This window comes from Lontra canadensis, unplaced genomic scaffold, assembly GCF_010015895.1.
Source record: "Lontra canadensis isolate GAN:19392208 unplaced genomic scaffold, GSC_riverotter_1.0 scaffold7, whole genome shotgun sequence".
In the NCBI taxonomy this organism is placed as follows: Eukaryota; Metazoa; Chordata; class Mammalia; order Carnivora; family Mustelidae; genus Lontra; species Lontra canadensis.
Genome location: NW_022631001.1, coordinates 26,108,592 through 26,128,780, shown reverse-complemented (window position 1 = coordinate 26,128,780; position 20,189 = coordinate 26,108,592). Strand labels below are relative to the sequence as shown.

Sequence of the window (20,189 nt, the reverse complement as noted above, 5' to 3'; positions counted from 1 at the left end):
TCGTCTTGGAGGGAGTAGCTTGGGCGGGGGCGGGTGCTAATAATACCCGCTCGTTCTGGCGCCGCGCTTTACAGTTTACACAGCTGTCACCTTCGATACTCCTTAATTAATAATAAAAATAGCCGCTGTTCTGGAGGTTTACTGGATGCCAGGCCCTGTGCCGAGAGCTTTACAAGCACGGTCCCATTAAGTCGGCCCTCATAACATTGCTCTCACTTTGCAGAGCGGGAAGACGAGGCGCGGAGGGGTGCTGTGACTTGCCCGAGGTCACTCCGCGGGTCAGCGGCCCCGGGATCAAGACTGGGGGCCGGGGAAGGCGAGGCGCGGGTGCTACCCTCGGCTCCGCGGAGAGCCGCGGGGGCGGAGCGGCGGGCGGGGCGGAAGGCGAGGGGGGGTGCGGCGGCAGAGGATGGCCATCTTAAGTGGCCGCTGAGAGTCAAGGGCCGCTTCCCCCGGGAAGGGGGCATCGGAGCGGCCCAGGAGGTGGGGGTCTGCGCGCGGGCGGCTGCGGCTCTGGGGAGAAGTCAGGAGCCCAGGGGTTTGAGGGAACTTTCTTCTAGAAGGGCAGTGGCGGAGGGGGGCGCCTGATCTCGGACTGCTGAACCCCTTAAGGCCCGGGCCTGCGGGTATGGGGGATGGTGCCAGGGAACTTGGCCGGGAAGGGGGAAGGGCTCTGCCCCGGCTGCGAGGGGCTGCCAGGGACAGTGCGTGGGGATTCAGGATCACTGGACCTTGTCTGAGGGTTTGTGAGAGATCAGGTTTCTATGGAGGGGATTTCCCCCCGCAGGATTTGTCAGGGGCTGGACCCAGTGGAGTCTGGGGCTTCGGGTCGAAGAGGGGCCTGGGTTTCATGGGACTTGAGAGTCTGGGCCGGCCGGATAATGAGGATAGGGAAGAGGTTCTTCTTGGATCCCTCGCGGGTTTTGAGACTCGACCCGACTCTCTGAGGCTGCAAGGGAGGTGAATGGAAAAGATCTGGGGTGGAATTAGACGTTTATGGGAATTGGGGATCATATCGTTGAGATTGTTGGAGGGGGCTAACTCTCTGGACTGGGGCCCGGGGTCCCAAAATGTCCAGGAGAAGGCTGGGGGGAACTTGACCTTCGTTGGTGGGGGGGGGGGTGACGACTGGATCTCCTAGAGGTGGTGATGGCGGGGCAGGATCATTGTGGGTTTGGGGGGTCCCGCGTCCGGCGGGAACGCGGGGCCCATCATCCCCACTGGGAAGAGAGTGGGGGTAGGGACGGTGGGGCCGTGGGCCGAGCGGAGGGGGAGGGGGCCGGCCGCCCGGCTCTGCGCTGCGCTCCTGCCCCTCCCCCGCCGCCTCTGAACAAACTTTTCTTTCTCTTCAAGTTGAGGCCGGCGCTGCAGGCGGCAGCGGCGGCGGCGGAGCGGCGAAAGAGGCGGCCTGCGCGGCGGACCGCGGAGCCCCCGTCCCCCGGCCTGGTCCCGTCCGTGGATCCTCAGGCTCTGGCCCCGGGCCCGGCCCGAGCCTCGGCCCCGAGCTTCCCGGGGCGGATGGCGCGGGGCGGTGGGCGCCGGCGGCGCTGAGCCCTGCGCGCGCTATGGCCTCGGCATGCGGGGCGCCGGGCCCGGGGGGTGCGGGGCCGGGGGGCGCGCTGGGCAGCCCGGCCCCCGCCTGGTACCACCGCGACCTGAGCCGCGCTGCCGCCGAGGAGCTGCTGGCCCGGGCAGGCCGCGATGGCAGCTTCCTGGTCCGAGACAGCGAGAGCGTGGCGGGAGCCTTCGCGCTCTGCGTCCTGTGAGTGGGGCTGGGGCTCCCGGCGGGAGGGGGCGCGGCCCCAGGTTCCTTGCCTGTGTGCGGAGGGCCTGGGACAGTGGGATGCCAGCGCCCCCAACAGTGGGGGCTTTGGCTTTAAGCCGGGGCTGAGGAAGGATGCAGGGGGCACTTCCTTCCTGCTGTGTGTCTGGGGACACTTTCTGGGGGCGTGGAGGGCTGGGTATGTGGGGTCCCGCTAGCCAGGGTGGCTGTAATGGGGGAAAATCTGAGGAGTTCCTGGCAGACCCTCTCAGGCACCCTTCAGGCAGAAGGGGCGGGAGGGGTGAGGATGTGTGGATGTGCATTCCAGGGTTGTGTGTAGTTCTGTTTATACAGGGATTGGGTGTCTGAGTAGTAGGCATTAGAGGTTGCAGGGCCAGAAAAACCAATGGGTGTGTGAGGATGCCCAACAACTTCCTTAGGGGTCCTTTCTATGCCCCCAAGACTGAGATTGGGACTGGGGAGTAGATGCCTGGGGCTGTGGAGGCAGAGTGGTGCTGAGAAGGGGTGGGGGGAGCGAGGCTATATAGGGCCATGCTATTATTTCATAAATCAATGAGCATGGGCATGTGCCCTGGTCCTGGGTATCCTGGCCACCTTGGCCCTGAGCTATGAGTGCTGGTTGTGGGGCTAGACTTGGCAGCTCTCTGACTGAGTCTGGTCCTGTGCCTGTACCCATCAGTGGTTCTGAGTGAGTTTGGTGAGTTTGGAGTCCTCTCCCTGAGCTGACTCCTGTGCCCCATTGTCTGATACTATGTGGACTCCTGTGGGCCTTAGGCTCTGATTACATTCCCCCTGAGCCCTGTGAACCCTCCCAAATCCCTTTATGTCCTTTATGCTTCTGTTCTCTTCACTTCTTTGTGGGTGTATTGGTCTAGGTCAGTAGTTCTCATTCGGGGTTGATTTTACCCATCAGGGACATTGGGCAGTGTTTGGAGACATTTTTGGCTGTCACACTGGGGTAGTGCTGCTGGCATCAAGTAGGTGAAAGCCAGTAGCAATGCTTTGCAGCATCTCGCAGTGCATGGGACAGGCCCTCACAGAACAATGCAGGCCAGAATGTGAGCACTGCTGGGGTCAAGAAGCTTGAAGAGGAATGGGTCCCCTGAGTTTCAGCTTGTGCCCCAAGTCTGACATCCAGGAGAGACTACCAAAGGACTATATCCTAGAGTCACAGCCCCCTCAGGGCATACCCCCGATGGGGTGGGGGAGGCAGGTGCTGGGTCAGCTGTTGAGTAGGAGGGGGACAGCTGGGCCTGTGTCTGGGGAGGAACATTATTGTCCCAGGAGGGGAGAGTCCTGGCTCCACTGCCAGGGTAGGAGATGGGTGGAGTGAGGGTCTTTTTGTGTCGGGGGCTTCAGCTTTGCCAGCTGACTTTGGCTACTCCTTGAATCTCAAGAGCCCGGGGATGGGTATGGGGCTGGGGGAGTCAGAATTGGGATAAAAACCTGGGGGAAGGTGATAAGAAACATACTTGCTTACCTGTGTACATACCCACACGTCCATGGGAGGCATTTCAGGACACACCCCTGCTCTCACAGGCACTGGCCTCTGTAAGTGGCTTTAAGTCCCAGTTCTGCCTTTTACTTACTCTGTGACAGTAGTCAAATTGCTTTTCCTCTCTGAGCCTATTTCCTTTTCTGCAGAGTGGGGAGGGCACGAATATCTGTATCAAAAGGGAGGATTAAGAGAGATCACATCTGTAGGGTGTCCTACAGGCATGGCTCAGTTAATGGGATGTTATTATTCTTATAAATACAGTCCATAAAGCAGTACCCACACAGACACCTGCAGAGAACGGAGGCCCGTCAGCATCCACGAGAGCTCCGGGAGGGGACTTACTTGAGTGGAGGGGATGGACTGTGGCCAAGGTGTAGGGTCCCTTCAAATGGACATTTGGTCCTCTCTGGTGCCCAGCACATACATGGGCCCCAGGGGATACCCTTGAGCAAGCTGACCTGATGTATGGCTGCAGACGGAGTCTTCCGTTCCCCACTGAGTGTGGCCCACGCTGCCCAGGCCTGGCAGCTGTCACCTGCTCAGCTGTTGCTGCCATCTGTCAGCACCCCTCTTGCCCCTCCTCAGTTTGGGGCTCTTAGAGGCCTGGGTCTCCCATAGGGGGCCCCCTTGCGGCACCCCAGTTTCCTGGCATCTGGGGAAGGGGGGAGAAAGCTGGGATACCCACATACTTCCTAGCCAAAAGGCCCCCGCCATCCCCAGCTCCAGCAGAGCCAGACACCAGCGTAAACACAGACAGCAGGCACACACGTGTGTGAGCACATCTCCTGTGTGTGCAAACAGAGGTGAATCAGGCTTCTGAGGACTCGTACTCTGGCGGGGGGCCAGAGCTGGTACCACAGCCCAGAGGGGCTGTTTAGACAGCTGTGGAGGCCACAAAGGAGCTGCCTGTTGCTTCCCGGGCCCTGTGTTGGGTGTGGAGCCTATGTAGGTCTGGGTGGCAGAGTGGCTGGGGGTGGCGCGGAGAGGGGAGTGGAGGGGGGAGGCTGGTCATTCCTGCTCTTGTTGGCAACACTAGCAGGATAGACGTGGACTGGCCTCTTCATTAACCCTGTGCAGTCTGAGCAAAGGGTTTTAGGAAGACCAAGCTGAGGGACCTGAGGGCCGAGCCCGGTACCCAGAGGAAGGCATGCCTTGGGGCTCAGACCCCACCCAGGGGGGGGGCGACAGATTCTGACCCTTGCTTTGTCATCAGGTATCAGAAGCACGTGCATACATATCGGATTCTACCTGACGGAGAAGACTTCCTGGCTGTGCAGGTAGGAGCCTGGACCCTGAGCCCGACCTTGATTCCCTCTTATGACTTGGGATCAGCTGGCTGACCCTTCTCCCACTCTTGCTGGTTCTCAGACCTCGCAGGGTGTGCCCGTGCGCCGTTTCCAGACCCTGGGTGAGCTCATCGGCCTGTACGCCCAGCCCAATCAGGGCCTCGTGTGTGCGCTGCTGCTACCTGTGGAGAGGGAGCGAGAACCAGACCCACCTGACGACCGTGATGTTTCAGGTGCTGCCCGCTTTGCTGTGTGCAGATGCCTTCCCTGCCCCTTCCCCGGACACCACCTGCTGTTTCCCCTCCTGTTTTCTCAACCTGTGTCCCCCGAAGTCCCCTGCTCCTAACCATGATGCCAGGGCCCTTTACCCCACTTTCCAGGGAAATATCTGAGAGCCGCAGCATCCCCCCATACTTCCCTGAGGAAGGGAGGCCCACTGACTCCTGTCCACAGATGGCGAGGATGAGAAGCCCCCGCTGCCCCCGCGTTCTGGCTCCACCAGTATGTCTGCCTCTGTGGGGCCTGGCAGCCCACCAGCAGCCCTTGAGACTCCCACAACTGCAGCTGCTGAGAGGTAAGACCACAGCCTCCTACATGGAGCAGGACTCCCCTTTCTCCTCTGAGAGTGGTGTCCTTATCAAAGGGGGAGAGACCCAAGCCCCCACTCCACCCCTGGGGTTCTTCAGCCCATCTCAGCCCCAGAGGCAGACACCCCGATCCATGGGGCTCAGATCACTACCAGCACCATCTCCTCTGGGGATCAGGCTGGAGTGGTGGGATGCGGTCAGCAGGTTCTTCACTGACTTCTTAACCCCTCCCTGAAGTGCTCCCAATGGGCTGAGCACTGTTTCCCATGAGTACCTGAAGGGTAGCTACGGACTGGACCTGGAGGCTGTGCGAGGCGGAGCCAGCAACCTGCCCCACCTTACCCGCACCCTTGCCACCTCCTGCCGGAGGCTGCACAGGTACCCCTCCCCACAACAAGCACACGGCCTTTCCTCTGACTTGTCCTCCCCTGCCCCCTGGTTGCACAAATGTCTTGACCTCTGATCTGTGGCCCTGAACAGGGATCCAGCTGTTGTTTCCTGACTTTTCCTCACCCAAACCCTTGTATCCTCATGGTGGAGGCTGTAGCAACACACTCAGCCCCCTTTCCCCGTACTTGGTTGGGGTGGCGACTTCTGACCAGTTGTCTCCCTTAGTGAGGTGGACAAGGTCCTGTCGGGCCTGGAGATCCTGTCCAAGGTGTTTGACCAGCAGAGCTCTCCCATGGTGACCCGCCTTTTGCAGCAGCAGGTGGGAGTACGGGGAGGCCTGTGAGGAAGGGCTTCACATCTGGGTCTGGGCGGGGGACCTCCTGCTTGCTGGCCTCATGTACAAGCCTCATTCTTTCTCTGTGAAGAACCCGCCGCAGACTGGGGAGCAAGAACTCGAGAGCCTGGTGCTGAAGCTGTCAGTGTTAAAGGACTTCCTGTCAGGCATCCAGAAGAAGGTAGCCTGACTCCTAACCTCTGACCTGACCTACCAGTCCCTGAGTGTGTACACTGGCCTAACTGATCTCAGCCCTGAATCTGTGGTTTCGCACTGATCCCATCTGCTATTTCCCTCATGGCCCCTGCTCTCCGCATGTCCCCTGACCTTGGCTGCCCTTCCCTGCTCCAGGCCCTGAAGGCCCTGCAGGACATGAGCTCCACGGCCCCACCAGCTCCACTGCAGCCATCCATACGTAAGGCCAAGACCATCCCTGTGCAGGCCTTTGAGGTACAGAGGGGTATCGGGAGGGGCCTCGTGGGGCACAGGGCTGTTGGAGGTGAAGGGGGCGTCCCCTCTCCAAGGTCTTTTCAGCAGCCCCCCACCTCATGACCTGCAGGTGAAGCTGGACGTGACCCTGGGCGACCTGACCAAGATCGGGAAGTCGCAGAAGTTCACACTGAGCGTGGATGTGGAGGGCGGGCGGCTAGTGCTGCTGCGGAGACAGCGGGACTCGCAGGAGGACTGGACCACCTTCACACATGACCGCAGTGAGCCAGGGCCTGACCTGGGGTGGTGGGTGGGGCAGCCTCCCAGCCTCCGTGCCTGGGCCAGTGAGACCATCCTCCGTTCCCTAGTCCGCCAGCTCATTAAGTCCCAGCGCGTCCAGAACAAGCTGGGTGTCGTGTTTGAGAAGGAGAAGGATCGGACACAGCGCAAGGACTTCATCTTTGTCAGTGCCCGGGTGAGCAGCAAGCTGGGCGAGGCTCCAGGGGCTGCAGGGGTCCCTGGGGGGTGGGAAGAGAAGAGACATGTGATGTAGGTGGGTCACCCCTCCTGGCAGGGGTGGTGGTGGGGGGCGTCTGACAGGGCAGAGAGCATCTGTGTTGAGAATGGGTGGCCTGAGGGTGGAGTCAAAGGTCCATTCAGTGAATGTTGATTGAGCACCTGTGATAGGCTTGAGTGGTGGGCCAAACAGGCATGACCCTCCCCTCGTGGGACCTGCCACCTACCAGGGACCTCTCCTCACTGGCTGTTGTCCCCCCAGAAGCGGGAGGCCTTCTGCCAGCTACTACAGCTCATGAAGAACAAACACTCCAAGCAAGATGAGCCTGACATGATCTCTGTCTTCATCGGCACCTGGAACATGGGTCAGGCCCGGGTTGGGGCTGGGGGGTGGGGGAGAGGACCAGCCCCAGGGCAGAGGCCTGATCCCCCCCACCCCCTGCTATCACCTCCAGGAAGCGTGCCACCTCCAAAGAATGTGACGTCTTGGTTCACATCGAAGGGTCTGGGGAAGACCCTGGATGAGGTCACAGTGACCATACCCCATGACATCTATGTCTTTGGGACCCAGGAAAACTCAGTGGGCGACCGCGAGTGGCTGGACCTGCTACGCGGGGGCCTCAAGGAGCTCACAGATCTGGATTACCGCCCGGTGAGGGGGGTCATCTTGTCCAGTCCCTCCTTAGGCCCCCCCAGACCATCCTGTTTGACCTATGGGCAACCCTGGGGAGCACTATTTGACTGGCTTTCCCTCTGGTCCCCGGGCAAATCCTTTAGGAGATCTAACAAGTCCTTCGTGCTATGGGAACATGCTGTTTCTCTCTGGCCCCTCAGGGAAAAAGGGTAACAGACCTTTCTGTCCTGTGACTAACAGTACAGTCTATAGTACAGGCAGGGGTGGTGGGGGAGTGTGGACAGTGCCCCCACCTAGGGCAGGGGTGACTCTGAACCCTCTACCCAGATTGCTATGCAGTCACTGTGGAACATCAAGGTAGCTGTTCTGGTCAAGCCAGAGCACGAGAACCGAATCAGCCACGTCAGTACATCCAGCGTGAAGACTGGCATTGCCAACACCCTGGGTGAGTAGGGTAGGCAGGGTCTCTCTGTTCACACCTCCTGCTGTGATCTCCAGGGGCTGTGTTCACACATGCGGAGACTCGGGCTGTCCACATGGACTGCGTGTGCCCTGTGTGGCCCCCTGGGGATGGGGGTTGCATTCAGAGGCCTGCCTGCCTCATAGCCTGGGGGGCAGGAGAAGTGGGAGTGGGAGGATCCTCCCACCACCCCTTCGAGGGGCAGAGGGGAGAGTTGGGAGCTTTCCAAAGGTGACGCAGGCCTTCCTCTCTTGCTTGCCCTGACAGGAAACAAGGGAGCTGTGGGAGTCTCCTTCATGTTCAATGGCACCTCATTTGGCTTTGTGAATTGCCACCTCACCTCAGGAAATGAGAAAACTGCCCGGTGAGGGGGCGCCTTTCCAAGTCTTTACCCTAACTCCCTATTCCTGAGCCCTCTCCCCTCTCCCATATCCCAGTCCATTACCCTCCTACATCCTTGTCCCCAGAGACCGCCTTCTCCCTTGTCCCAACTCGACTCTTCTACTTCTATCTTGTTCCCAGCTCTTTCCTCTGTCCCCAGGGACCCTGATCCACACCCCATCCCTGACGCCAGAGACTTCTGACCTTGTCTGTGGCTCCTGACCCTGTCCCCACTCCCTCATAGGAGGAACCAGAACTACCTGGACATCCTGCGGCTGCTCTCGCTGGGCGACCGGCAGCTCAGTGCCTTTGACATCTCTCTGCGTTTCACTCACCTCTTCTGGTTTGGGGACCTCAACTACCGCCTGGACATGGATATCCAGGTGCGAACGGGGCTGCTGGGTGGCTGGGAGGGAAGCTGAGCTGGGGGCCAGTGGGGCTTCCACCTCTGGCTCTGGTTCGGGCTCAAGAGGGAGTAGCCGCCCTTGTGTCTTCACCGCAGGAGATCCTGAACTACATCAGCAGGAGAGAGTTTGAGCCCCTGCTCAGGGTGGACCAGCTTAACTTGGAACGCGAGAAGCACAAGGTCTTCCTTCGATTCAGTGAGTGTGGGCCCAGCAGGTCTCCAGGGCTGGGACCGTTATGATACCCCTGGGTCTGCAGGGCCCTGACCCCCACTTGTTCCCCGCCTTCCCTAGGTGAGGAAGAGATCTCCTTCCCACCCACCTACCGCTATGAGCGGGGCTCCCGGGACACGTATGCCTGGCACAAGCAGAAGCCAACTGGGGTGAGCGGAGGGAACGGGCAGCGGGGCCCTTGGGAGAGTCCTCTGGGCTGCATCAAATCAAGAGTGCGTGTCTGGTCGAGGTCTGGGCAGTTACTACTCCAGCTTCAGTGGCCCCTCTAAGGCCTTGGGGGTGGGTGATACTGGGTGTTGTGAGGACCCTGGAAGGGAGGCAGGTACCAGGGCCTGGGGTGGTGGGAGTGCTGGGCCTTACCAGCATTCAGCTCTGTGGCAGGGCTCATGACAAGCAGCCCTGGCTGTTGGCCCTGACCATGCTGACATCCCCTGCCCCAGGTCCGGACCAATGTGCCTTCATGGTGTGACCGGATTCTCTGGAAGTCCTACCCTGAGACCCACATCATCTGCAATTCCTACGGTCAGAGTCTCCGGGGCAGGGTGATGGGCAGTCCTGGGTGGTCACAGTCCTGATTCTGCCCTAGCTTTGGGAAGTGGTAGCAGAGAGTAAAGAGCTTGCCCCTGAGCTCCCATTCCTATCCCAGGTTGCACTGATGACATCGTCACCAGTGACCACTCCCCTGTGTTTGGGACATTTGAGGTTGGAGTTACCTCTCAGTTCATCTCCAAGAAAGGTGACTGTTCTGGATGTGCTTGTGGTGGGGGGGAAGGGGGGCACAGGGGGTGGCCTGGGGATGTGCCGAGGTTTGACTATCTGTGTGTGTATGTTTGGGTGTGTACACGTATGTGCAAGACTGTTTCTGAGTAAGTACTGTGTGAGACTGTGTGTGTGCCTGGGGCACCGTGAAAGGTGTGTGCCTGTGAGTGTGTGTATATCTGGGAATATAAGCACACACACATACTGGTATTTGGTTGGAGCCAAGTGTGTACCCTGAGTGTGCCTGGTAGTGGGGGGAGTTGTTGGCCGGCAATCCCTGCAGGCATTCTGGTCCCCCAACCCCCTTGTTAGATGGTCTCTCATCCTTGGGTTGTCTGTTTGCCTGGTCCAGGACCTGGACTTTGGGGTCTCTGCATTGGTTGCTTGGGATTGGGGCGGTCCCTCCTGGATGTCCCTCCTCCCCTGCTAGGGCCCCTGATTTCCTGTTCCAGGGCTCAGTGTCTGTCCTGTTCCTCCTGCCACCCTCTCAGCCCTCCTGACTGCCTGCCTCCCTTTGGCCCTCAGGGCTCTCAAAGACTTCCGACCAGGCCTACATTGAGTTTGAGAGCATCGAGGCCATTGTGAAGACAGCTAGCCGCACCAAGTTCTTCATTGAGTTCTACTCCACCTGCCTGGAGGGTCAGAGGCAGGCCCAGGGCCGGGTGTGGCCAGGAGGGATGGGGAGCCCAAGGTGCCCAGAGTGGTCAGCCCCCTGGATAGGGGGAAAGGAAGCCAGGTGGTGGCACTCAGTTGGGTATCCCCCACCCTCTTCCCAGAGTACAAGAAGAGCTTCGAGAATGATGCCCAGAGCAGTGACAACATCAACTTCCTCAAGGTGCAGTGGTCTTCGCGCCAGCTGCCCACGGTGAGGCTTTTGGCAGGGCCTGAGCCTACAAGTGAGGGCACAGGGAGAGGTGGGCCGAGTGCATATGGTTCATGCGTGTGCAAATGTGTGTGTGTGTGTGTGTGTGTGTGTGGTGGGGCTGGGCATGAGAAAGAGTGAAGGCCTTTGCTTTATTGGGCGGGGGCGGGTGGGACCAAGTTGCAGGTTCATTCATCCACTCATAAATACTTTTTGAGCCTTTGCTAAATGTCAGGTTCTCTCTTGGCCATTGAGGATGTAGAAAATGAATGACAATGCTGTTAATTGTTATGAGAGGCCCATGCGGGGCCACGTCTTCTATGTTAAGGATTTGGGATCTTAAGTGAGAGTAAACATGGACCAGTCTGAGGGTAGGGGTGAGTGGTGTCAGGAAAAGGAGGGGGTGGTTGAGGCTTTGTTCCTCACTGGGCCTCTCTGCTCCCTAGCTCAAGCCAATTCTGGCTGATATTGAGTACCTGCAGGACCAGCACCTCCTGCTCACAGTCAAGTCCATGGATGGCTACGAATCCTATGGTGAGGGCGGGGAGGGGTGCCAAGGGACACAGAAAGCCAAGCATAGCTCCAGGAAGGTTTGGCAATCTGCTGGTCTGCCCCAATCTTCCCTTCAGGGGAGTGTGTGGTGGCACTCAAGTCCATGATTGGCAGCACAGCCCAGCAGTTCCTGACCTTCCTGTCCCACCGCGGCGAGGAGACAGGCAACATCCGTGGTTCCATGAAGGTGCGGGTGCCCACAGAGCGCCTGGGCACCCGTGAGCGACTCTACGGTGGGGTCCCCATTGGGAGGGATATGGGGCATAAGATGGGGTGGGCACATCTAGGAGGGGTGGACCATGGGTGTGGGCAGGACTTGTTAGAACCCCTGGAATATCTGGAAGTTATGCAGCCATGGCTAGAGGTGGGCCTGCACTGAGAGTATCTGGAAGAGGCCTATAGTTCAGGACGCCAGGTCCCCTCTGAGTCTTCTTTCTCTTCCTCCCCCAGAGTGGATCAGCATTGATAAGGATGAGGCAGGAGCAAAGAGCAAAGCCCCTTCTGTGTCTCGAGGCAGCCAGGATCCCAGGTGAGCTGGGACTGTGCTGGGTGTCCCTTGAAGGGGTGCCTGGGGGCTTTGGATCAGCCTCGACCTTATGTCACCCCTGTACACCCCTGGTAGGTCAGGGAACCGCAAGCCAGCCCCTGCAGAGGCCTCCTGCCCACTTTCCAAGTTATTTGAAGAACCAGAGAAACCCCCACCAACTGGGAGGCCCCCAGCCCCACCTCGAGCTGCCCCCAGGGAGGAGCCCTTGACCTCCAGGTGAGAGAAGGAACCTGTTACCCCCCACTTCATCTGTTGCTATGCTTGGCTCTCAGGGCCAGGCTGGGGACCATTTGCTGCCTGAGTGATCTGATGCCCCTACACTTATAGCCACTGTGGCCAGCCAGGCCTCCCTGAGGCGTGGCTCTCTGAGCCCATGGGAGCACAGTCATTCTTTCCTCCTGATTCTGCCTTAAAAAAATAGAAGGTGTTTTCTGCAACAGTTCCCTCCACATAAACAGATTTAGCTTGAACTTTCTGTTTGGCCTCAGCATGGGTTTTCCTTCGGTGCATTCTATGGAACGCTGTCCTACAAGGCGCCCCATTGGAAATGGGTTTGTGGTCAAATGAGTTTGGGAAATGGTTCTGGCTGGATTCTTTTCTTAGACAGTACCAGTGCACATTAGTATTCGCAAAAGCTCTGAGCATGTGGACAGGAAGGAAACCCTTTTTCAACTCTGTTGAATATAGTTTCCCAAACTTAATGGGCCAGGAAACTTCTTTTCCACACAGTAACTATTAATACCCTGGGGAACTAGCGTTCTGTGGATCATACTTGGGGAAAGTGAGGCTTACTTTCCAATTATATCCGAGTGTCACTTGAACTTCAATAAAAGCTCCTAGCTGCGGTTCGGTGCTTTTTCACTCACCTTCACCTGCTACCAGTCACCTTGGTTTTATCTTCAGGCTTGAGTAAAACGGACCTGAATCCCTGGGTGAGACTCCTTAGTAGATTGGCCTCAGGTGCCTCCAGAGGCTTTCAAGATCTGGCCGGTCATTTGCATTAAAGTATTTATTGCCCTGCCTCCCACACCTGTTTTCCCTGATTTTAAACTCAGGTTTCACGAAGTCAGGAAAGATCTGAGAATCTTAGCAAGTCAGGCAAGGAAGTTCAGGGATTATCTATTCAACGATCATGTCTCCTGGATTTTAGAGGTGAAGACACCAGGGGCCAGCAGGGGAAAGTGATGTGTTCAAGGTCACATGCAGTTCTAAGAACCGGGGGCCCACAGTCCTGACTCCCAGTCCAGTTCTCTCTCCGCGGCACACATTGCCTTCACTTTGGTATCTGGGTCCTGACTTCATTATCCTGCTCCCAAACCCAGGTTGAAGGCAGAGGGGGCTCCAGAGCCGGAAGGGGTGGCAGCCCCCCCACCCAAGAACAGCTTCAATAACCCTGCCTACTACGTCCTTGAAGGGGTCCCCCACCAGCTGCTGCCCCCGGAGCCACCCTCGCCTGCCAGGGCCCCTGTCCCACCGGCCACCAAGAACAAAGTGGCCATCACAGTGCCTGCTCCACAGCTTGGGCGCCACCGGCCCCCCCGTGTGGGAGAGGGGAGCTCATCAGATGAGGAGTCTGGGGGCACACTGCCCCCTCCAGACTTTCCACCCCCACCACTGCCAGACTCAGCCATCTTCCTGCCGCCCAGCCTGGATCCTCTGCCAGGGCCAGTGGTCCGGGGCCGCAGCGGGGGTGGCCCACCACCTCCCAAGGCCCATCCAAGACCCCCACTGCCCCCAGGCCCCTCACCTACCAGCACTTTCCTGGGGGAGGTAGCCAGTGGGGACGATCGCTCCTGCTCCGTGCTGCAGATGGCCAAGACGCTGAGCGAGGTGGACTATGCTCCTGCTGGGCCTGGCCGCTCAGTGCTTCTGCCAGGCCCCCTGGAGCTGCAGCCACCCCGGGGACTGCCCTCGGACTATGGCCGGCCTCTCAGCTTCCCTCCACCTCGCATCCGAGAGAGCATCCAGGAGGACCTGGCGGAGGAGGTGTGTGGACCAGGGGTGGCTGTCTGTGTGTACCTGAGGTTTGTGCTTGCCCATGGACAGTGGTGTCCTTTTACTTCACCATTCAGCACCATTCAGTGGTGTCCCTTCTGCCCTCAGCTGGGGGGACACATGAATGAATCAGCCCAAGTCCTTGGCTCTCCCCCTGAAGCATGTAGTAGAATGTGGCTGTCTGCGGGGCTTCTCTGCGTGGGTACCCTCGGTGCTCCCCCTGACATATCATATTCCCTCAGGCTCCGTGCCCGCAGGGCGGGCGGGTCGGCGGACTGGGTGAGGCGGGCATGGGCGCCTGGCTGCGGGCCATCGGTTTGGAGCGTTATGAAGAGGGCCTGGTGCACAATGGCTGGGACGACCTGGAGTTTCTCAGGTGGGGCGGGGCTGGAGGTGGATGGGGTGGGGCTGGCCCCGGGGCGGAGCTCCGGGCCCTCTAGAGCACTTCGCCCATCTCCCAGCTTCTCTTACCCCTACAGCGACATCACCGAGGAGGACCTGGAGGAGGCTGGGGTGCAGGACCCGGCTCACAAGCGCCTCCTTTTGGACACCCTGCAGCTCAGCAAGTGATAGCAGTGGCACTGCGAGGCTGCAAACTCGGCACCCCTACCCCTCCACTAAGGCCCAGCCACAGCCCTGAAGTTGAAAAGTTAGGAGGGGTGGGGCAGTACCTCTCTGCCTATTTATTGGGGATCTGCGTTCCCCACTGCCCAATCGTTTGGAATGCCCTAATTAGGACATTCTGCCCTTCACCTGCCCCAGGTCTCCAGAGGTCAGTCACCCCGATTACCAAGGACTTGGGTTATTCGGGTGCTGACCTCCCTTTCTGGACTCCTTCTCCCAGTCCCAGGGGTGCCCGTTGCAGTCCATTTGGGTATGCCTGGGCCCTCACTTTCACCGCTGTTTCTGCTGCCCTCCACCTGGCCTGAACCACAGGGGGAGGAGCTCAGCCAGGACCTCTCCCAACCCCCACTCTGGGGGTGTCTGTCCGGAAATGAAGGAATAGCCCAAGGACCGGGCTAGGGTTTATTTAAGCTTTTCTGTGTGGGTTTTTGGGAGGGTGGGCACTTTAATATTATTGGGGCTGGTTGGGGGTGGGGAGAAGAATCTGGGCCATAAAGTGCTAGTTTGCTTAGTTCTCACTGTCTCCTGGTCTATACCACCTTGAGTTGTGGATGTGGGGCTACAGTGGGTTCCTTGCTGGTTGCAAGAGGGTCGGACTCCTGTAGGCAGCCTATCCCCATCCTGGGTACTCAGAAGGGTTGCCAGCATGATGTCTTCAATAAATTAAGTTTTATTTGGATTGAGCCAAACTCACCTCAATAAATTACAAGTTTTTCAAAGGAAAAGAACAACAACCAAAAAAAGGGGTGGGGGAGGAAACCCCTCTGTCCGGATGTCTGGCAGCCAGCCCCCTGTTCTAAACAGGCCTACCTCTGCACCAGACCGGTTGGGAATGGGAGGGGGTGAATTGGCAGTGGGATCCTTCTGGCAGCTTATTATCCCAACCACGACCAGTGCTGGTGGACCGGATCAGTGCGATCAGTGCGGGTGGACCAGAGGGCTGGGGCAGCAGGCTGGTCGCTAAGGTGAGGAGTGACCCAGCCAGCTGCAGAGCCAGGGGAGGGAGCCAGGCTGTTACTCTACTTGAGGACCCTCAGGTTCCAGCACAGTTATTTGATCCCGTTTCCAAAGAAAGCCAAGCTGAAAGGGATAGGGGTGGGGAAATCCCAGTGGAAAACACCCTGTTCTGCTGGGTGGGGAAGGTGAGGAGAGGCCCTGACTTGGTCTCCAGAGCTGGGGAGGGCACACACCTAGGGGTCAGACACGGTAGGGGGTGGGGACAGCCGGGCACTTCCAGGCGGGCACTCAAATGGGGAGGGACTCTGTCAGGTCCTGGAGGGGCAGTGGCTCTCTCCGGGGCAGGCCCGGAGCCTCCAGAGTCCGGCGGCTAGAAGAGATTGGTCTTCAGGGCCGGGCCAGGTTTCCGGTGGAAGGAGGACAGAACCCCGGAGAAGGGCCCGGGCCCGGGTTCCGTCGGCTGCCAGGCCTTAAGCAGCTCCGCTGCGCCTGCGCCCGGTCCCCCGCCCCCGCCGCCCGCCACGCCGGCCCACAATGGACCCTTGAGCGGCTGCGGCCCGGGGCCAGGGCCGGGCCCGGAGCCCAGGGCAGCAGGCAGCGGGCTGGGGCTCAGACGCGGGCTGGCCAGGCCGGGGGCGGGCGGCGGCGGCAGCGACGCGGTGCTGTCGGGCGTGGGGCTGCACGTGGACTCCTTGGAGTCGTCGTCCTCGGACGAACAGCGCGCCTCGCCCTTTTTGGCGCCCGCCGCGCCCGCCGCACCCTTGGCGCTGGCCGCACGCTCCTGTTTGCGGAACTTGGCCCGGCGGTTCTGGAACCAGACCTGCGGGCACAGGGGCCGGTCAGGCCGAGGCCGCAAGACGCGGGTGAACCCTCAGTCCGGAAGGGGCCGGATCAGGATTATTACCAGCGAGCGTCGGCCCCTCGGCCCTCCACCACTTGGCTCGTGGCCCCCCTCGCCTCTCCGCTCATCTCCTCTCCTCCACCTGCCTCTTCCTCCAGGCTTCCCCTTGGGATCTGCTTACCCGCGCACCCGCACCCCGCTGCTTCCAGTGTTCTTGGGTCTCCTGGAGGGGACTCTGCCTTTGCTTCCTCATCACTCAAAGCCCTGCCCCCAATTCCTTCCTTCCAGGAGTTTGCACCAGGAGTGTCCCACAACGGTGGAGAACGGGTTTTGGGCACCAGGGGAAATCTTTTGTTCAGGGTCTCCAGTAAAGGCGACCAGCTGAACATCTGTACTTGGGTTTGTAAGACAGACAACAGAGTCCACCCGGGCGGGTCCTCCTGAGACCGGAGCCTGCCTAGAGCCCTGGGTTTCCCGATTCAGAGATTTCACAGCTGCAGAGCTGGGGAGGGGACATGGCAGCACTCACTGGCTTTCCCGGATTCGGATTCGTCTGCCTCACTTGGCACAGAGGTCGCCTGGGGCTCCCACTCTACTACCCACTCGGCCTCTTTCCACGCTTCCCAAGCCTCCCTCTACATGCCTGGCCCTACTAAGGAGACCCATGGAAAATCGTGGGGCTGAAGAACTCAGTTTTCCTCCAGGGTCTCCTGAGGACCTCAGGTCTGCCAAGTCTTGGCCCCATCCCCTCCCCCAGCTGTCCATCCTCTCCTGCCCAACCACCTCCAGACTGCACGCTGGCCCCTGGTCCCAGGTCTCCGCCTCCAAGCTGCACCTGCCTGCCACCTGAGCGAGGCCCCTCTGTCCAGTGGCCCCCAAGTGTCAGGCACTAGCCTCCCACCTTCCTCCACGCGCACACTCCCACACACACGCAAACACACACCTGCACGCGAGCCTCAGTGAGGTCGATCTTGAGCGCCAGCTCCTCGCGCGTGTAAATGTCGGGGTAGTGAGTCTCTGCGAAGACGCGCTCCAGCTCCTTGAGCTGCGCGCTGGTGAACGTGGTGCGGATGCGCCGCTGCTTGCGCTTCTCGTGCAGGCCCGACGGCTCCGGGAAGAACTTGTAGGGCACTAGGGGTGTGTGCAGGAGGAGGTAGCAACGAGGGTGGGGGCGTGAGGGCCCGAGCTCAGCCCGCAGTGTCCTGCCCTGAGATCGTTCGCGGTCTCCTGCCCCTGAGCCGGCCCCTCGGCTTCCTCCCCTCAGTCCCCGCTTCCTCCCCTCAGTCCCTAATTGAGCATCTTCCCTATTGCTCAGTGGAGCCGGCAGGAGTGAAGGGGGACAGGGCGCAGGTAGACCTGGGGCCCAAGAGCAGCAGCAAGGGAATCAGGATCTGATCCTCAGGTCAAGACTGCTCACCGGTCCTCAGTCCTCCCCGTGTTTCCTCACTCCCTCCAGTCCACCTGCTCCTCTGACTTCCCCTTTGGTGTGCTTCTACCTTGGTCAGTCTGCCCACTTGGTTTCAGGTCCTGGTCTGTCCACCCTAGCCTTGGTTGCCAGGTCTCATAAGCATCCTGAGTCTTCCCCATAACGAGCTGTGGACGGAGGCTGGGCGACTGAAACTGCCTGGCCTGGGCCCACTGTGAGCCCTGCCTTGTACTTTCTGTCATGTAGGGACTTGGCCCCCTCTACCCTGCCATCTCTCTCCTCCCAGACCTCATTTCCTCCATTCTTCTGGAGAACTTCTTCCGTTCATCCCATTCTTCTTCATGTGTCCTCTCCTCTTCCTTTTCTTTCTCCATCCACATCTCTCTTCAGCTTTCCCCTTTCAGACCATTCTTTCCTTTGTGCCCGTTGAAAAGGGTCCTTATTTTCCCCCCACCCAGGTTCCTTCACCTTCTCTTTGCCCTTCTTCTTCCTCCCAGGCACCTCTCTCTGTGATGCAACTCCCCCACAGCCAGCCCTACCACTCTCCCTCATTCTCTTCCCATCCTTGTTCTCTTTTACCCCATCCAAGACCCCCTGCCCCACAGACAGTGTTTCTGACAGTATCTCCTCATCCCTGTCACCAACCCCTGCTTAGGTCTCCATATTCTTCAGGAGTCCCCAGTATTCTTCATCTTTGTCCTACAACCCTAGTTCTCTATCTCCCCCCAGTCCTTGTCTCCAACACTCCATTCCTAGCCCCATCTTCCTCATCTCTGTTGCTAATCTTCTTTGGTTCCCATCTCCCATATTTCCTGTCCCCATCACCTAGTTCTTGTCTCCATCTCCCCAACCCTGGGTCCCCATTTCTCCCAGGGTCCCCAATCTTCCCATCTTTGCTCACACCTATCTCCCCATCTCAGAACTCCATCTCTGGGGGGCCCATATCCTCATTTCCTCACCCTATCTCCCCAATCCACATCCTCATCTGGCCAAGAGTACCCAATCTCCCCATCCTTGTTCCAGTTTTTGGCTCCATCTTGCTGGTTCTCATTTCTCTAAATCCAGGTCCTTATCTCACCATCCCTTCCTACCCTCTCAGGCCCCAATATTCTGTTTGGGTCCCAGTGGTCTTCCCAGGAAGGAAGGAGATAAGGAGATTGGGTGGGGCAGCCGGGACTCTAACCGGAGAGATGGGGATGATTGAGAGGGTCCATGAGTTTGAGGGTTCAGATTGGGACTTGGATCGAGAGGCTTGGAGATGTTGGGAGCTCATTCTGGGTTCTGCAGGACTCTAGCTGGGAGAGTCTTCAGGGGGAAAGGGAGAATTAAAGTGGCTTAGTGACCTGGACACTCTTTTCTTCCAGCAAGGGAGGGTTTTTCATTGGTGCAAGAGGGTCTGAGCACAGGCAGGATGGGTCCAAAACCGGGCAGGAGGGGCTTGATGGTGCTGGGGCTCTAGGAAGGCTTCCATCTGGGCAGCTCAGCTGCTGCAGGAGCCCTTGCTGGGGGTCAGACATGAAGTGGGGTGGGGATAAGGATGGGGATCTGATTGGACTGAGCCGGGGGCATCTTCCAGGGATATGGGATGGAGAGGTTTGGTGGTCAGTCTTTGCAGGTGGGGAGGGGAGGACCTGGTGAGGGGCCTGGGGCTGGGCCAGGGATCTATTTCCCAGACTCTAAGAGCACAAGAAGGGGAAGGATGAGAGGGTGGGGCTCAACTCTGCCTACAGGAAGCCCGTCTTACAGGGAGGCTGAGGATCCCGCGGGTGTTGGAGGGCAAGGATGGTGGCGGCTGTGGGGGAGAGTCGCTATCACTTGCCAAATAGGGCAGGGGCTGTGGTTTCCGCAGGATTTGGAGGGAGGGTTGGGCCGGGTCTGGGCTCACCTGCCGAGTAAGGCGCGGGCTGGTGGTCGCGTAGAGCGCCGAGCGCGCAGTTGGAGGAGCCGAGCGCGGGGCAGGGCGGACCAGCCGCGGGGAAGGCGGGTCGCAGGGGGCTGTATTGGAAGCCGCTGGGCTGGCTGCAGGCGCCGAAGTCGCCGTAGGCGGACGCCTCCATGGCCGCCACGCACGAGTCGTACGAATTGAGGTAGGAGTAGTCCATCGGCCCGGGGGTCGGGGTCGGGGGCCGGGCCGGGCCGGGTCGGGTCGGGGTCGGGGTCCCCGAACGGATGGGGGTCGGGATGAGGGTTCGAGCGCCTAGCGCCGAGGACCCGAGGCCGGCTCTGAGCGCCCGCGAGTCCGCCCGCCCCGTCGCGGCCGCCCTTCGCCCGGGTGCAAAGCAAGTGCAGCCCGGCCCGGCCCGCGCGCCTTTTAACGCTCAGGACCCCGCGGAGGGGGCGGGGCGGGCAAGCTCCGCGGGGCGGGGCCTGGGCAGCCCAGGCCCCACCCCCAGCTACCCCAGACCCCCACTCCAAAGGGTCCCCGCCACCCTCCTTGGGCTCCCGAGGTGCAGGGCGGGGCAGTTTTGGGCCCCATGCCTAGAGTCCCCATCCCGCCCCAATCCCGACCAGACCTTCGCTCTGTAAGCGCACAGGGCAAGGCTGGAGGGTCCCAACCCCTTTCCTCGGCCTCCCCACCTGCAGCCCCGCAGAAGGGAGGGGAGACAGGCCTGGCGGCGCTCCGGTGAAGAAGTTAATTCAATTCGTCCTGATAACCGAGTTATTCTGATCCAGCCCCTCGGCCCCGCCCC

At 59.7% G+C, this 20,189-nt stretch overlaps 2 protein-coding genes across 3 annotated transcripts; one reads left to right on the top strand and one right to left on the bottom strand.

Moving 5' to 3' along the window:
• The first annotated feature begins 1,386 nt into the window (after positions 1 to 1,386).
• Positions 1,387 to 14,958, top strand: INPPL1 (inositol polyphosphate phosphatase like 1). Of its 2 annotated transcripts, XM_032853195.1 has the most exons (28): positions 1,387 to 1,762; positions 4,495 to 4,558; positions 4,650 to 4,800; positions 5,021 to 5,141; positions 5,392 to 5,532; positions 5,770 to 5,863; positions 5,970 to 6,059; positions 6,230 to 6,328; positions 6,438 to 6,588; positions 6,676 to 6,782; positions 7,086 to 7,188; positions 7,279 to 7,475; positions 7,785 to 7,902; positions 8,185 to 8,281; positions 8,543 to 8,681; positions 8,801 to 8,900; positions 8,997 to 9,085; positions 9,377 to 9,458; positions 9,583 to 9,672; positions 10,221 to 10,334; positions 10,472 to 10,560; positions 11,004 to 11,091; positions 11,187 to 11,342; positions 11,560 to 11,638; positions 11,732 to 11,872; positions 12,979 to 13,642; positions 13,894 to 14,027; positions 14,131 to 14,958. In XM_032853195.1, the coding sequence occupies exons 1-28, from the start codon at positions 1,566 to 1,568 to the stop codon at positions 14,219 to 14,221; spliced, it is 3,786 nt and encodes a 1,261-aa protein (XP_032709086.1). In that variant the 5' UTR covers positions 1,387 to 1,565; the 3' UTR covers positions 14,222 to 14,958. The 2 variants fall into 2 exon arrangements, with proteins under 2 accessions (XP_032709086.1, XP_032709087.1); XM_032853196.1 differs by lacking the exons at positions 13,894 to 14,027; positions 14,131 to 14,958 and having other exon boundaries at positions 1,389 to 1,762; positions 11,187 to 11,296; positions 12,979 to 13,088.
• A 474-nt stretch (positions 14,959 to 15,432) lies between these two features.
• On the bottom strand, positions 15,433 to 19,619 carry PHOX2A (paired like homeobox 2A). Its single transcript, XM_032853575.1, has 3 exons — positions 19,385 to 19,619; positions 17,017 to 17,204; positions 15,433 to 16,052 (listed from the first exon to the last, which is right to left on the bottom strand). The coding sequence occupies exons 1-3, from the start codon at positions 19,599 to 19,601 to the stop codon at positions 15,603 to 15,605; spliced, it is 855 nt and encodes a 284-aa protein (XP_032709466.1). The 5' UTR covers positions 19,602 to 19,619; the 3' UTR covers positions 15,433 to 15,602.
• Between the last annotated feature and the right edge of the window lie 570 nt (positions 19,620 to 20,189).